Source organism: Muscardinus avellanarius (assembly GCF_963383645.1).
Source record: "Muscardinus avellanarius genome assembly, chromosome: 2".
NCBI classification, from domain to species: domain Eukaryota; kingdom Metazoa; phylum Chordata; class Mammalia; order Rodentia; family Gliridae; genus Muscardinus; species Muscardinus avellanarius.
The window spans coordinates 189,881,621-189,899,073 of record NC_137787.1 but is presented as its reverse complement, the minus strand read 5'-3'; the positions used below and the strand labels follow the sequence as shown (position 1 = coordinate 189,899,073).

The 17,453-nt window shown below is 46.0% G+C and overlaps 1 protein-coding gene across 1 annotated transcript in view; it reads left to right on the top strand.

Moving 5' to 3' along the window:
* The window catches only part of SLC15A1 (solute carrier family 15 member 1), a gene marked incomplete at both ends in the record, with an annotated part of 45,725 nt that extends 29,469 nt beyond the window's left edge, over positions 1-16,256 (top strand). Inside the window, 8 exons of the mRNA XM_080689496.1 lie at positions 1,793-1,912; positions 3,665-3,814; positions 4,415-4,464; positions 10,905-11,012; positions 11,118-11,226; positions 12,868-13,011; positions 13,968-14,075; positions 16,065-16,256. Of these exons, the coding sequence (XP_080545622.1) occupies positions 1,793-1,912; positions 3,665-3,814; positions 4,415-4,464; positions 10,905-11,012; positions 11,118-11,226; positions 12,868-13,011; positions 13,968-14,075; positions 16,065-16,256 (981 nt within the window). The remainder of the gene's footprint in view (positions 1-1,792; positions 1,913-3,664; positions 3,815-4,414; positions 4,465-10,904; positions 11,013-11,117; positions 11,227-12,867; positions 13,012-13,967; positions 14,076-16,064) is intronic.
* Between the last annotated feature and the right edge of the window lie 1,197 nt (positions 16,257-17,453).

The following is a 17,453-nucleotide window of genomic DNA, read 5'->3' as shown; positions in this document are numbered from 1 at the left end:
GGCGGAGACAGGAGGATCACGCAGGTTCAAAGCCAGCCGCGCTGGCTTAAGAGACCCTGTTTCCAAATAAAAAATATAAAATGGGTCTTGGAGTGTAGCCCGGAAGTAGAAGGGCTTCCAGGAACCCCAGTACCACCAAAAAATGTGGAAATTGTCTTTTTGATGGAAAAACGCCCGTTGTTGGGGCTATTGTTGCTCAACAATAGGAGTGTACTTCATGACACCAAACTGTATGCTTAAAAATGGATAAGATGGCTGGGCGTGGTAACACACGCTTGAAATCTCAGCATTTGGGAGCCAGAACAGGAGGATCATGGTTCGCGGCCAGCCTCAGCTATTTAATGAGGCCCTTTGCAACTCAGTGAGACCCTGTTTTAAAATAAAGAATAAAAAATAAGGCTGGGGGTGTAGCCTAGAAGTAAAATGCCCCTGATTTCCATCCCCAGTACTGTAAAAAAAAAAAAAAAGGTTAAGATGGTAAATATAGTTATGCCTATTTACCACAATTTTTTTTAATTTAAAGAAGTTGACTCAGCAACCTAGTGAGATCCTGTTTCAAAATGAGGAATAAAAAAGAGCTGGGGGCATACCTCAGAAGTAGAATGCCCTGGATTCAATCCCCGGTACCATACATTAAAAAAAATGAAGAGGAGGAGAAGGAGGAGGAGGAGGAGGAGGAGGAGGAGGAGGAGGAGAAGGAGGAGGAGGAAGAGGAGGAGGAGGAGGAGGAGGAGGAGGAGGAGGAGAAGGAGGAGGAGGAGAAGGAAAAGAAGGAGAAAGAAGGAAGAAGAGGAAGAAGAAGACAATGACAACATAGTAGTAGTAGTCGTAGCAGTTGTTAAGCTGGGCATGATGGCACACACTTGTAACCCCAGCATTTGGGAGGCTGAGATAGGAGGATCACAGGTTCAAGGAAAGCCTCAGCATTAGTGAGACTCTCATCAACCTAGCAAGACCCTGTTTCAAAATAAAAATAAAATAAGGCTGGGGGCGTAGCTCAAAGGTGAATGCCCTTGAGCTCAATTCCCAGTACCACAAAAAATAATTAATATAAATTAATTAATAAAGGACTGGTGGTATGAGTTTGATCCAAGATTCAAACTCCACTACCACAAGCAAACAAACAAACAAACAAGCAGAAAAATCATGAAAAGAGAAAGGTCAAGGGAGAGAAAGATAAAATGAGAGGGTGGGGAGAGGGAGACGCATCCCACCCACACGCCTCTTGGCTGTTGTGAACAGCTCCGCTCTGGGCAGTCGTGCACCCGCTAGACTAGCTTTGTGGGAAATGGGCTAATGGAGACAGAGATGGCTTGGGCGGCCCTGCTTTTGGGAGGGTGTAGCTGTAAGAGACAAGACAGCTCTGAGCTTGGGTGTAGAGGCGCGAGGGCACAAAGCCTTTGTAAGGATGCCTGGAGCACTGACTGTCCGGGCTGAGGAGGAAACTTCCAGAAATGCAGAGGAGAACACTGGGGCCGGGAAGAGCAGTGATGCTCTTCTCTCCGGGCAGGGGAGATGTTCATAGGCTATAGCTACTCCGACCCCCGCAGATGCAGGCTTCATACCCCAGGGCCTGTGCACCTGGAGGCGCCTAGCTAAGGACCAGAGCAGCCTTTCTGGACACTCCCAGGTTCCTTATACATCTCCCTGTCTCTGTTTCCATGAGGTAAGCAGGCCTTAGTAGGAGTGTTTGGGGTCTCAGACAACACGGCTCTTGATGGCCGGAGGGCTGGGGTGAAGAGGATCCTCGGTGTCACGCTAACAACCTCGCTGTCACTTTTCTTCTGCTCAGAAAACTCTTCCAGTCTTCCCTCGAGGAAATGAAGTCCAAATTAAAGTCTTGAATATAGGAAATGACAGAATGACTATATCTTTTCCTGGAGGGACAGAGACACTTGAACCAATGTCTCAAGTAAGTAGAAGGAGGTGCCATCTTCTTTTGCATCTTCTGACCTGGTTATAGTAGAATCTGGAGCTGGGCATGGTGGTACATGCTTATAATCCCAGTACTTGGGAGGCTGAAACAGGAAGGTTGCAGGTTCAAAGCCAGCCTCAGCAATAAAGCTACTGAAACCCTGTCTCCAAATAAGAAATAAAATCAGGCTGGGGATGCAGCCTGGAGGTAGAATGCTTCTGGGTTCAATCCTCAGGGCACTAATAATGATAGGATTTGGAGATGCTGTTTCTTTGTCCCTGTATAACCCCAAGACTGGCCCAGGAGTGAAATGTCTACATTTCTCCATATCCTGTTGACACTACTCTAGACCAGCCTGCCTACTGCTTCCCTGTGAGTGCAAATCACCTGGGAGCTTGTGAGGATGCGGATTCTTAATCAGCAGGTCTGAAATGCCGCATCACCACCAGCTCTCAGGTGAAACCAGGGCTGTTCCTCCAGGAAACCACACTCCCAACAGCAGGGAAGGCACGGTGGTTCTAGGAAGGGGGGGTGGTTGTGTCCCAAGGAAGTGTTTGGCAACCATTGGAGATACTTTTTGTCATTGCAACCAGGAGTGTGCTTGTGACATTCCCTACATAGAAGCCAGGCACACTGACACACAGCCCTCTAGGATAAAGAATCATCTGGCCTATGTGTCTCTGGTGCCAAGGTCAGAAAACCCTGCTCTGGGTGGGCACTGTTCTAGACTAATGGTTCCCAACCTTGAGTCCATACTGGAATCACCTAGAAAGCTTTAATAGTTCTGACCCCTGGTCTACCCCGGAGATCTGGGAGTAGCTGCGGTCAGATCCTTAGACCTTGCCAAACTGGTAACCCTCAAGTTAAAGAAGTCTGACTCCTGCTGCTTGGGGCAGTTCCGTTTTGTCCTCCACCAGGGCTCTTGCTCTTCTTCTGATGCTGTTTATGAGAAATAATACCCACAGGATTTACCTCCATAAAACAAGACCGGCATTTTACCAAATGCATTGAAAGTAAAATGCTTGGTGGAAAGTCGAGTCTCTCTGGTGATATTCACAATGCCGTGGCAGAGACCAAGAAGACAGGGCAGGGCGGCTAAGGCAATAACAGGCGCCCCTATAAGGCACCTTTGATGTGTATGAAGATGAACTTGGAAACTTGGAATATTATGGGGTATGTGCACAATGGAAATTCACTTGGCCACACAGCAGTACTCAGTTTGCAGGGACATGGATGGAACTGGGGAATATTACGCTAAGTGATACTAATCAATCACAAAGATGAAAGGTCAGATGTTCTTCCTTGGATACAGATGCTAAGATGTTCTTCCTTGGATACAGATGCTAGGGAGAGACTGGGTCTCAGGAGGGACTCCAGACCAAGGAGGAGAGGCCTTAGTGGAGTAAAGGAGGGGACCTAATGAGGAGACGGGAGGGGAGGAAGACCCGAGGGAGACAGCTCGATGCACCTACACAGACCTACCGAAACCAACCATGGTGCTGAGCACTGGCAGGCGGGGAGGGAGAGGGCCGGGCGGGAACTGGACGCAGGCGCAGTGCTGTGTGCAGGCGTGCCTCCATCACCCTGAACTGCAGCAAGATGTGTGATTGCAACGCACCAGAAATAAACAGGCAAATAAGTAAATACATAAGAAGAAAAATGTCAAATCATGTTCTGTTACAACATTCGAACGCACAGTGCAGAACAAGACGGTGGTATTAACTCTGACTCCTCTCTACCCATCTATAGTCAAATAACTATAGGACTTTCGACGTAAACGCACTGACAAGCATAAACATTTCCTCGGCTGGATTCCCATACTCGACAGTGACTCCAGACTACTTTGAGCAGGGCGAGCGCTACACCCTTCTGGTGTGGACACCCAGTCAGTACCGCGTGGTGAGTAGGTGACCCCCGCAGCCGTCTGTATTTCTGACATCGGACACGTGGCTTTTTATTGTGTGACTCTTTTATGTTTGTGGTAGTGTAGTAGCTAGTCCTCAATTCCTGCCTTCTTCAGAAACACAAGTCATCTGACTTTCAGTAAAAGTTTGGTGAATGGGAAGGGTTAATAGTAATTAAAAATATAAAAGAAGCGGGGCGTGGTGACACGTTTGAATCCCGGTACTTGGGAGGCTGAGACAGGAGGATTGCAGGTTTGAGGCCAGGCTCAGTAACTTAGTGAGACCCTGTTTCAAAATAAAAAATAAAATGGAGCTGGTGGTGTAGCTTGGAGGTAAAATGCCCCCAGGGTTCACCCCCAGCACCATAAATAAATAAATAAATAAATAAATAAATAAATAAATAAATAAATGGCTCACATTGCCTGAAGGACGTGCAGGCTGAAGAAACAAAGCCCTCCAAATGTGATCAGTATGCCCTATGCTTCTAGAATAAGGGTCAGCATCGCTCTCCTCAAAGCCTAGAAGGTTAATATGAACTTACTGTAAGAAATTAGGGATTGGAAAGGCGTTTTTATTATACTGTGCTCTCTTTCAGGTAATGGATGGGCTTACCATGAAGCCAGACAAAGGAGAAAATGGGATCAGGTATGGATATTTCTATAAACTTAACTTCTGTCAGCTTCTGATGAAAGTAATGCATACCCTTAGTAAAGCCCAGCTGTAACAAGGATTCAAAACAGAGTACCCGGCTTCCCCAAAGAATGTAAGGCTGGCTCAGTCCTCTTTAAAGAATGAGTCAACATAATCAATCATATTAATAAACTAAAGAGGAAAAATCCATGTCATCTTATCAATCGATACAGGAAAATATTGGATGAAATTCACGATCCATTCATGATTAAAAAAAAAAACCTCTGTGACTAGAAGAGAACTTTCTTACTCTTAAAAAAATCATCGACAGAAAACTCAAGTCAAGTTGTATCGTGGTGGAAGTCCAAGTTCTCTCCCCTGAGATCAGGAACAAGGGAAACTGCCCAATGTCCTGGATGCCAGAGCAAGGGGACAGGAGAGAGTAGTGAAAGCGTCTGGGTTGGAAAGGAAGGGGCAAAGCCCTCCCCGTTCACTCACTTTCTTTTCTCACAGCTGGTTCACTGTTTGGATGCCAATTTCTCCCACAGTTTAAGAGGCCAACCTCTATGGCTTCTTTGTGATTGATTTTAATTTCTCATCAGGTGTTTGTTATCTTCCTTCTCTTTGGCATTCCCAAATTTCTCTGCAGTGTAACTAAATTAAAAGTGTTATCTAGCCAGGTGTGGTGGCGCACGCTTGTAACCCCTGCGCTTGGGAGGCTGAGACAGGAGGATCGCACAGGTTTGAAGCCAGCCTCAGCTACTTAGTGAGGCTCTCAGCAACTTAGTGAGACCCTGTTTCCAAATAAAATATAAAATAGGTCTGGGAGTATAGCCCGGAGGTAGAAAAGTCCCTGGGTTCCACCCCAGTACCACCAAAAAAAAGTGTATCTATAATTTTATTCATCTTGCCAGCATGAGCCCCTTTCAATGTTTTGTTCCTTCTTTCTTTTATTTTCTTCTGTATGAGTTTTCTAGGGCTGCCATGACACAGTGCCAACAACCGCGTGGCTTATTGATGCAGACATTTATGTTCTAACTGTTCCTCTGGCTGGAAACCCAAGATCAAGGTGGCAGTGGGACTGGCTTCTTCTGAGGCTGATCTCCTTGGCTTGAAGATGGCGGGCTTCTGTGTCTTCACATGGTCTTCCCTCTATGCATGCCAATAAGCCCACCCTAATAGCCTCATTTTCTTCCTTCCCCTTCCTTCTTCCCTCCCTCCCTTCCTTCTTTCCTTCCTCCTTCCCTTCTTCTCTCCCTCCCTCTCTCCCTCCCTCCCTTCCTCCCTCCCTCCTTCCCTCCTTCCCTCTCTCTTTCTTTCTCTCTCTCCCCCTCCCTCCCTCCCTCCCTCCCTCCTTCTCCCTCTCTCCCTCCCTCCCTCCCTCCCTTCCTTTCTTCTTTCCTTCCTCCTTCCCTTCTTCCCTCCCTCCCTCTCTCCCTCCCTTCCTTCCTTCTTTCCTTCCTTCCTCCCTCCTTCCTTCCCTCCTTCCCTCTCTTTCTCTCTCTCCCCCTCTCTCTCCCCCTCCCTCCTTTTCCCTCCCTCCTTCTCCCTCCCTCCCTCCGTCTCTCTCTCTCTCTCTCTCTCTCTCTCTCTCTCTCTCTCTCTTTCTCTCTCTCTCTCCCTCCCTCCCTCCCTCTCTTTCTTTCTTTCTTTCTTTCTTTTCTTTTCTTTTCTTTTCTTTTCTTTTCTTTTCTTTTGCAGTACAGTACTAGGGATTGAACTTAGAGACATTCTATGTCCTAGCTACACCCCCAGCCTTATTTTTTATTTCTTGGAGGACCTTGTCTCCGACGCACACATTCTTTCGGCCCTGTGGTCCCCCGTCCTACCCACATGTACACGCACACAGGTGCCCTGGCAGGCCCGCTGCCGATGCTCAGCTGGTGCTCTCCTGAGCTTCACATGTGATTCTGAGCTAGACGCAGCTCTGGGCTTTCAGTTTTGTTTCAGATTGTGGTATCCATTCCTTAGATTTCTTCAGGAATGTTTGCAATTTTTGGAAACTTGGGGAAATTTAGATTGTGGCATCTTTCTTGTTCTGCTACTATAAAGGCTTTTTTAAAAAATTGTCTTTGATGAAAAATCTTGGCGAGGATGAGACACATGAGATTAGTAATATCTTACCACCACTACCGATCATGTGGTAAAAGATAAATCAGAAATGATTTTTTCTATTAACTGTCAATTTTTTAATAGATCAAAGGTTTTATTACTTTAGTAATGCCCTACAGACACTAAATTTAGAGAATAGGAGTTCTAGAAAATTAGTATCAGAAAATAACGATAGTGAAGACAACTTCAAGAATTTTTGGACATCCAAATTCTTTTTTTTTCTACAATACTGGGGATAGAACCCAGGGGCATTCTACCTCTGAGCTACGCCTCCAGCCCTATTTTTATTCTTTATTTTGAAACAGGGTCTCACTGAATTGCAAAGGCCCTCACTAGGTAGCTGAGGCTGCCTGCGAACCACGATCCTCCTGTCTCAGCCTCCCAAATGCCGGGATTATAAGCATGTGCTACCACACCCAGCTTGGATATCAGCTTTCTGACTAATATATAAATTAAAGCCAAGTCTCACTACTTGCTGAGGCTGTCTTCAAATCTGCGACCCTCCTGTCTTAGCCTCCCAAGTACTGAGATTACAGGCATGTGCCCGACATCCAGCTAGCAAAACACTTTTAAATAAAGTAACAATACTTCGGTCAAAAATTAGTTGAGGCCGGGCGTGGTGGCGCACGCTTGTCATCCCCGCACTTGGGAGGCAGAGACAGGAGGATCGCGCAGGTTCGAAGCCAGCCACGCGCGCTGGCCTAGGAGACCCTGTTTCCAAATAAAAATGTAAAAATAGGTCTGGGAGTGTAGCCCGGAGGTAGAAGGGCTTCCAGGAACCCCAGTACCACCAAATAAATAAATAAATTAGTTGAGAATTTGATACTGAGCTTTCTTGTGCCTATTTTAATGTTAACTATTGCCATATATTTATGTATACATAAACAAAATATTGCTTGGTATCTAAACATAGTATGATATAAAAATTTTTGTCCTATGGATATGTTATTCTGAAATATTATAGATTTTATTTTTGGTGGTACTGGGGACGGAACCCTTCTACCTCTGGGCTACTCTCCCAGACCTATTTTATATTTTATTTGGAAACAGGGTCTCTTAAACCAGCGAGGCTGACTTTGAACCTGCGCCATCCTCCTGTCTCCGCCTCCCAAGCATGGGGATTACAAGCATGCGCCTCCACGCCTGGCTATTATAGATATTATAAATATATTATGATTTTTGTGTGTGTGGTACTGGGGGTGGAACCCAGGGGCTTTTCTACCTCCAGGCTATACTCCCAGACCTATTTTTATATTTTATTTGGAAACAGGGTCTCACTAAGTTGCTGAGAGCTTCACTAAGTAGCTGAGGCTGGCTTTGAACCCATGCCATCCTCCTGTCTCAGCCTCCCAAGCACGGGGATTACAAGAGTGCACCACCACGCCTGGCTTAGGAGATTATGTTAATATTTAGCCATACTGCTGTATGCATCTCTTAGCCATTCCCTTTATCACAGTAGAGTAGTCTGTTGCTTGGATACACTGCAGGTTATTTTCATTTTTCCAAACAATGCCACAATCCACAGTCTTATCTATTCCTTTGTCCATATGTATGAAGTTTCTCTAGGGTAATCTTTAAACCTGTAATCTTTAAACTTTGATCATAGATTTTGTGTGTGTGTGGGGGGGGGGGGTTCTGGGGATGGAACCCAGGGACATTCAACCTCTGAACTACAGCCCCTGCCCTATTAGTTTATTCTTTATTTTGAAACAGGGTCTCACTAAGTTGTGGAGGGCCTCACTAAGTAACTGAGGCTGTCTGTGGACCACGATCCTCTGGTCTCAGCCTCCCGAATGCTGGGATTACAAGGATGCACCACCACACCCAGCTTTGATCATATTTTAAAAATAGCTTGAACATGAGCCCACTATTTATGAATATGGTATTCTTTTAAATTATATATAGAGAGGCTGAGACAGGAGGATCACAGGTTCACAGCAAGCCCCAGCTATTTAGTGAGGCCCTCTGCAACTTAGAGAGACTCTGTTTCAAAATAAAAAAATAAATGAAAATATGCCGGGCGTGGTGGTGGTACACACTTGTAATCCCAGTACTTAGGAGGCTGAGACAGGAGGATCAGGGTTCGTGGCCAGCTTCAGCTACTTAGTGAGGCCCTCTGCAACTTAGTAAGACTCTGTTTTAAAGTAAAGAATAAAAAATTCAGGCTGGGAATGTAGCTTGGAGGTAGAATGCCCCTGGGTTCCATCCAGTACTGCAAAAAGAAGAAGAAGAAGAAGAAGAAGAAGAAGAAGAAGAAGAAGAAGAAGAAGAAGAAGAAGAAGAAGAAGAAGAAGAGGAGGAGGAGGAGGAGGAGGAGGAGGAGGAGGAGGAGGAGGAGGAGGAGGAGGAGGAGGAGGAGGTCTGGGGGATGTACCTTAGAGGTGGAATCCCCATAAATTCAATCCCTCAGTACCACCAAAAAAATAATAATTAGGTATATAATCTGGGGTGGTAGTACATGCTTGTAATCCTAGTATTTGGGAGGCTGAACCTGGAGGATAGCAGTTTCAAGGATCGCCTCAGCAATTTGGTGAGGCTCTCAGCAACCTAGTGAGACCCTGTTTCTGAATAAGAAATAAAATCAGTCTGGAGGTATAGCTCAGAGGTAGAATGCCTCTGAGTTCAATTTCCAGTACCACAAATAAATAAAATAGAATGGTGTATACAAACTGCCATATGTTCCACTAAGCTGATGAGCCTTGGCCGTGTATATTATTATTATTATTATTATTATTATTATTATTATTATTATTATTATTTTGGTGGTACTGGGGTGGAACCCAGGGGCTTTTCTACCTCCAGGCTATCCTCCCAGACCTATTTTTTTTATACTTTTTGGAAACAGGGTCTCACTAAGTTGCCAAGAGCCTCACTCAGTAGCTGATGCTGGCTTCAAACCTGTGCGATCTTCCTGTCTCAGCCTCCTAAGGGCTGGAATTACAAGCGTGCACCACCACACCCGGCTCGGCTGTGTACTTTAAGAAGATAAAGGTTGAACTGTTTTTTTCCGCACGCAGATGTATGCCTTTATTAACTTTTTGTTCTCTAAACTGGATAATCTAGCCAGGCATGGTGGCACATGCTTATAATCTCAATACTTCGGAGGCTGAGACAGGAGGATCAAAGGATCCCAACCAGCCTGGGCTACTTAGTGAGGCCCTCCACCACTTAGTGAGATCCTGTTTCAAAATAAAGAATAAGCCGGGCATGGTGGCGCACGCTTGTAATCCCCGCGCTTGGGAGACAGAGACGGGAGGATCGCACAGGTTCGAAGCCAGCCACGCGCTGGCTTAGGAGACCCTGTTTCCAAATAAAAATGTAAAAATAGGTCTGGGAGTGTAGCCTGGAGGTAGAAGGGCTTCCAGGAACCCCAGTACCATCAAAAAAAAAAAAAAAAAAGAATAAAAAATAGGGCTGGGCATGTAGCTCAGAGGTAGAATGCCCCTGGGAGTTCAATCCCCAGTACCAAAAAACAAATAAATAAAATAAATTGAATAATCTGCTATCAACCATCATTCAGTTATGAAGAATCACCTAGTCTGACTCGGGCAGCACCCTCCTCGCTTCTAGAGTAGCACAGGAATGGCAGGGGCTGGCCCGGCCCAGAACACCTAAGGACGCGATCTCTCGTCATCCCCCTTGCTGCTCACTCCCCTGCAGTCCCAGGAGGCAGACACCTCGCACGGGCACTTGCCGAGCCCTGGGACCGAGGACCCGGGCTGGTCGCGGTCTCCCAGCCTTTGCTGCTCTCCAGCCGGGCGCTGGTCACTGCCTGCAGAGCCACACAGGTCTCCGTAGCTGAGGGCATCCTTTCAGACTGTTTTTGTACCGGGTTGCCCGAGTCTTCCCCTGCAGTCCTGTCCCAGGCTCCTGGAGGCAAAAGAAATGGCCAACTCCTCGCCCTCAGATGAAGCCGTCGGCAGGGAATGTCCTACATACTACGCAACTTCTGCTTCTGGTCCTTTATTTCTTTAAAGCTTCCAAAGCAAGGGCCACAAAGGCGCGGCTACCTTCTAGAGAGAAGGAATTAGCGCCACTCTCCCTTCCTACTTAACATCCCCAAATATCAGTCAACTAGGAAGTACAGAGTACCTAATTAGAACAGTACCTCCACGTCCAAACACCGTAGGGTTGTTCTAATGAGTACCGAGCCAGGGCAAACCTAGTGCTACCTAGCTCAAACCTAGTGCTTCCCCTCCTACCTTGGACTCCAGGAACTTTCTCTAAGCATCTAAATTCCTTGAAAAGAGAAAAAGGAACATGGCCCAGTGCGGGGTCACATCCTGTGACCTGGAGTAAATCACCCCTGGTTGAGTTTCCGGACACGCAGTTTTCTGTTCCAGGTTTGTGAATACTTTTAACGAGACAATCGACGTCAGCATGAGCGGGACAGTGTACGAGGGCATCACCAGTCACAACGCCAGCAGTTACCAGTTTTTCTCTTCTGGCAGGTAGGACACTTCCGTCCAACATCCAAGGATGTGTTTTTTCTTAAAAAACACAGAGAAGCCTTTCACAGCGAGAATGTTAACCTGCACTATTTTCTCTTTTAATAGACACAGCTTCACAATAAACTCAACAGAGATTTCAGAAGGGTGTAGACGAACCTTTGACTCTTCCCAACTTGAGTTTGGTAGCGCTTTTACTTATGCCATCCAAAGAGAGGTTAGTGACTCGTACCATCAGCGCAGTTCTACTTAAACTTCTTTTTCTTGGTACTAGGGATTGAATCCCCCGGGGGCAGTCTACCTCTGAGCCATAACCCCAACCCTATTTTATTTGTTTTATTTTGAAACAGGATCTCACTGTTGAAGGTCTTGCTAAGTTGCCGCGGCGGGCCTGGAACCTGTGATCCTTCTGTGTCAGCCCCCCAAATACTGGGATTCCGGGCATATGCCACCACACCTGGCTACTCAGACTTTACCAACACAAATCCGCATGCTTATGACATATATTTTAACTAGAGGAACATTAGGATCTGTGGTGTAAATGGGCTTAGAATTATTAACCTGTTAATTTATTAACTTATCATTGATTTAGCCCTTAGAATAAAATTCAGCAGATTGGATTCCATTGACTAAAAGTTCATGTTAACAACCCTTTCTTCCTTATAAACTTTTTTTTTTCTTTTTACAGTGCAGTGGAATGAACCCGGAGCCTTTCAAATGCTCGGCGATGCTCTGAGCTACATCCACAGCCTTTTTATTTTATTTTGAGACAGGGTCTCACTAAGTTGTTCAGGCTGGGCTTGGACTTGTGATCCTCCTGCCTTAGCCTCCAAAGTAGCTGGGCTTGCAGGTGTGCACCACCATGCTCAGCCCTATAAAAGCTATTAACATAAACTTAAGGAATTATAGCTCACAAGGGGTGGCAGTTTGTAAACAAACCTGGCTTCCAAACTACTGTCTCTTTAAGAGTAAACCACTAGGGAACTTATTTTCAACTTCCACCAAGGCCATTCCATCCCAAGTACAAAAGCCAGTGTTAGCCAGGCATGGTGATGCACGTCTGCAATCCCAGTTCTGGGGAGGCTGAGACAGGAGGATCACAGGCTCCAGGCCGGCCTCAGCAACTTCCCAAGAGCCTCAGAGACCTCGTGAGAACCTGCTTCAAAACAAAAATAAATAAACTAGGGATGGGAATGTAGCTGAGAGGTAGAATGCTCCTGGGTTCGATCTCCAGTACCATCATAAAGGGCAATGTTGCATACCTATGTTTAAAATGCATCCTCGCCGGGCGTGGTGGCACACGCTTGTCATCCCAGCATTTGGGAGACTGAGACGGGAGGATCACGATTCGCGGACAGCCTCAGCTACTTAGGCCCTCCGCAACTCAGTGAGACCCTGTTTCAAAATAAAGAATAAAAAATTGGGCAGGGGGTGTAGCTTGGAGGTCAAATGCTTCTGGGTTCAACCCCCAAACCCGCAAAAAAAGATAAAATAAGCTGGGCGTGGTGGCGCACGCTTGTAATCCCAGCATTGGGGAGGCTGAGACTGGAGGATCGCGGTTCTCGGACAGCCTCAGCTACTTAGTGAGGCCCTCTGCAACTCAGTGAGACCCGGTTTCAAAATAAAGAATAAAAATATAGGGCAGGGGGTGTAGCTCTGAGGTTGAATGCCCCTGAGTTTGATCCCCAGACCCGCAAATAAAAAGATAAAATAAAGTAAAATAAAATGTATCCTTACTTGATAAATTGCTTGCTGCAACTCTAGAAGGTCAAACTCATTTTGCCTGTTTGAACAACTGTTACTCTGAAAGCTATCTGGACTTCAATTTCAGTTTCCCACTTTTGCCTTCATGGTTTAGGCCGATGGCTGCCCCAGTGTGGTAGAATTTGAAGATATTCCACCCAACACCGTTAACATAGCCCTGCAAATCCCCCAGTACTTCCTCCTCACCTGCGGAGAGGTCGTCTTCTCGGTCACAGGACTGGAGTTCTCCTATTCCCAGGTTTTTCATTCATGGCTTCTGCTACCCCTCTGCTGTCCCCCGCCTTCAGAAAATGCCGCTGGGATGGGAGAGCCATGCGTTTGTGGTTTCAGAGGATTCTAGAAAGCAGCATGGTATCATAGCTTCCACAGGAAAGGTCTTTGAGATCAACTAGGTCTTTATTGAATGAGAGAATACTATGCTGTCAGCTTTGCAGATATTTATATATGCATGTCTATAATATCATAATCATGCTAAAAATTAGGATCCTAAGTAGGAAAAACTGTCTTAGTGACAGCCGCCGGGGTCCTGGTAGCAAATCCTACATTTTGCAACAACCAAATGGGACCATCTGGTCATAAAGGTCCTCATCTAAGGCCTTTGTCCTCGAGGTTCCATTGGAGCCTTTCTCTAGCTCCCAGTAAACACACCAAAAAGGTCTAGATTGAAGAAACAGTTTAAAATAATTGCTTTTAAGTATATGAGACCAATAAGGCAGATTTTATTGATACTTGAATTGAATTTCTGACTATTCTGTCAAAACTGCGTTTAGAGCCCTTGTAGCTCACCGCCCGTAATGTCTTCCTTTTGCAGTACGGACGGTGCTAGAGCTGAGTAATCCCTTTCTATTTGACCCCATGGTCTCACCAGGGAGGTGACCCTACTCCAGATGACAACAGTTTGAGGAGGGAGTTTGGTGCCGCGGGAGGGAGGCCCAGGAGAGCAAGCTTGTGGCTCGGAGAGCAGCCCCACTGGGCGGGTTGGGGGGAGCCAGGGTGGCTTTGCTCAGAAATGGCTGCGTTCACCTGTAGATCACAGAGAGGACCACTTGGCAAGTGTGTGGAGGGCGGAGGATGGGGGATTCTCTAGCTAGAGCAGAGGGAGGGCTCTGCTGTGCACCTGTAGGGCAGACTGCTCGGTGCGCTCAGCGGGCGATGCTCTGAGGCCCAGGTGCCCACGCACTTTGCTCCCCACAGGCTCCCTCCAACATGAAGTCGGTGCTGCAAGCAGGATGGCTGCTGACAGTGGCTTTCGGCAACATCATCGTTCTTATCGTAGCGGGCGCAGGCCAGTTCAGTGAACAGGTATGGAGTGGAGATTGCTTGTCCTTCTGTCTTATTGGTTAATGGCCATCACACCCTCCCTTACCATCTGGAAACGCATGGCCACTTGGATCCAATTTCCACACTGGCTGGATAGCCTCGTGGCAGTGTGTGTGTGTGTGTGTGTGTGTGTGTGTGTGTGTGTGTGTGTTGGTTATTTATTTATTATTTATTTATTTATTTATTTTTGTACTGAGGATTAAACCCAGGGACATTCTACCTCTGAGCCCCAACCCAAGCCCTATTTTTATTTATTTTTATTTATTTATTTATCTTTCTATCTACCTATCTATATATTTATTTATTTATTTGCAGTCATGGGGATGGAACCCAGGGACATTCTACCTCTTAGCTACACCTCTAGCCCGATTATTTTGTTGTTGTTGTTGTACTGGAGATGGAACCCAGGAGCATTCTACCTCTGAGCTACACACCCAGCCCTATTTTTTATTCTTTATTTTGAAACAGGGTCTCACTGAGTTGCAAAGGCCTCACTGAGTAGCTGAGGCTGTCTGTGATCCTCCTGTCCCAGCCTCCCGAATGCTAGGATTACAAGCGTGCGCCACCACGCCCGATTTTTTTTTTTTTATTTTGAAACAGGGTCTCATTAAGTTGCCGAGGGCCTCGCTAAGTTGCTGAGGCTGGCCTCCAACCTGAGGTCCTCCTGTCGCTGCCTCCCAAGTACTCGCATCACAAGTGTGGGCCACCACACCCGATAGCATGCTAATTCTTATTTCTACTTGGTGACACACAGCTGGAAACTGACAACCAAAATAATGAGACTGAGTTGAAGTACATATCCCAGACGATGGTTTACCATCAAAGGAAACAGCTTTCCTAGCTGCAGTGACTACAGCTTCGTAGCCCTAAACTAGGCACAGTGTCTAGGAGCTTTCATAATACCTGGAGTTAAAGCCACTGTCAAGATGGCGGTCATCTTTCCAGCAAAATTAAAATGAGAGACTTCCTGCTGCATCCCCGCAGCACAGAGGCACACAAGGTCGACCTCACGGGCGTCTGTACCAACAGAAGTTTCATTATTTCTGGCGTTGGGTCCCGTCTGGTTGTAACTAATCCTGGATGTTGGTGAGCTCAAGGTGTTGCCAAGGGATAACATGGGGGTCTTGTCCTGGCAGAATTTAGCATATTCTTTTCCCTTAGGGACACTGTGCGGTGTTTTCTTGGTCCCGGCCATCAGGCACCAGCCATATAGTAAAGATTGAGTATTTTAGAATTTTTTTGCCTCATCTTCTCAAAGTCTTGTGCTACTGCACTCCCCTCCCAAGCTGTTAGAAAAATGTTTTCTGTTTCTTGGGCATTCAAAAAAAGCTGGCCAGCCGGGCGTGGTGGTGCATGCTCATAATCTCAGTACTTGGGAGGCTGAGACAGGAGGATCCAGGCTCGTGGCCAGCCTCAGATACTTAGTGAGGCCCTCTACAACTTAGTGGGACCCTGTTTCAAAATAAAGAATAAAAAAATCAAGCTGTGGGTAGAATGGCCCTAGATCCAATCTCTAGCACCAAAAAAAAAAAAAAAAAAAAATCAACAACAACAAAAACTGGCCAGCTGGGCATGGTGGTGCACACCTGTAATCCCGGTCCATAGGAAGCTGAGACAGGACGTTCACAGGTTTGAGGATAACCTCGGCAATATAGTGAGACTCCCAGCAACCTAACAAGACCCTGTTTCAAAACAAAACATAAAACGGGCTGGGGCTGTAGCTCAGAGGTACAACGCCTCTGAGTTCAGTGCCCAGCACAACAACAAAAGAAGAAAGGGAGGAAGAAGGAAGAAAAAGGAAGAAAAAGATCTGGCTAATCTATCCTTGTTTGGCTATCTGCCGGTTTCCCTTAACAACTCAATTGCAAAGCACTTTCCGCCTAGAAGTAGCAGGAAAATGTACCTGCGACCTGTCCATTAATGACTTGTTTCATTTTGTTTTTCCTTGCTCCGACTCCACTGCCTTCCAAGTGGGCCGAGTACATTCTGTTTGCTGCGTTGCTTCTGGTCGTCTGCGTGATTTTTGCCATCATGGCTCGATTCTATACTTACATCAACCCAGCAGAGATCGAAGCTCAGTTTGATGAGGATGAAAAGAAAAAGAACGCGGAGGACATTTACCTGTATCCCACGGTGGAGTCTGTCTCGCAGACAAAGATGTGAAGGTCAAGAAGCTCTGGAAGGTGGACCGAGCGCAGCCTGTACCCAGGCCTCTGTCCGCGGGGGGCAGGACTCCCAAGTGGACACCCTGGATGGGGAAGACATCAGAACTGTGAACGGAGCCAAGGAAGCTATTTTCTAAACAGCAATGAACCTAAAACTCTAGAGAACCTAAAACTCTTTTTTTTTAAAGTCTTATTTAAAACACCCTTTTTTTTTTTTAACACTGAGAGCATAGCTTGCATTTAACTCCTCTCCTGACAAATGAACTTAGTTGGATTAACTTGATTTTGAGAGTAACAGAGTTCCATATTGTTTTTCCTTCTAACACTCTTACGAAAACAAGGTTAAAGGAGGCAGGAGCCCTCGCCAAAAGTGGATTTGCAAGTTTTATAATGGCATTTAAAGTACGTGCCAGCTAGTGTTGACTGATAATTTTACCTTTGGGGTTTTTGTTTTGTTTTTCTAGTCCCTACCTCGCTTTAAATTATGTATAACTCAAAAGACCATTTAAGTAAAGGCCAGTAATGACTTTCGAAGTTTCAATGGTATGAAATAAATTCCTGTTCTTAAGAGTGTGTCTGTGTCTTTTGGTAGGATGAGAACTCTCTAACAGGCTGTCTGGTTGTAACGGCAACATGTGCCCATTAAAATTTCATCAGAACACATATGATAGGCCGTAGGGACATGAAATATCAAGGTTTGGTTCTTCTCCTTGGTCCTATCCTTCCCAGGGGAAAACAATCTACATCTTTATTTCTAGGATGTGTGTGTGTGTGTGTGTGTGTGTGTGTGTGTGTGTGTGTGTGGTGTAGGACTGGGAATTGAACCCAGAGGCATCAGTCTACCTCCGAGCTACACCCCCAGCCCTATTTCTTATTCTTTATTTTGAGCAAGGTCTCACTAGTTGTGAGGGCCTCACTAAATAGATGAGGCTGGCCACAAACCACGATCCTTCTGTTTCAATCTTCCAAGTACTGGGATTACAAGCACTTGCTACCACTACTGGCTACCCCGGTCCTTTTTAATTAATGAATTGTGGTTCTAGGAACTGAACTACTCAGGGGCATTTTACCTCTGAGCTATATTCTCAACCCTATTTTATTTTTTATTTTTTATTTTGAAACAGGGCCTTGCTAAGTTGCGGAGGCTGTCACTAAATTGCTGAGGCTGCCCTCAAACCTGTGATCTTCCTATCTC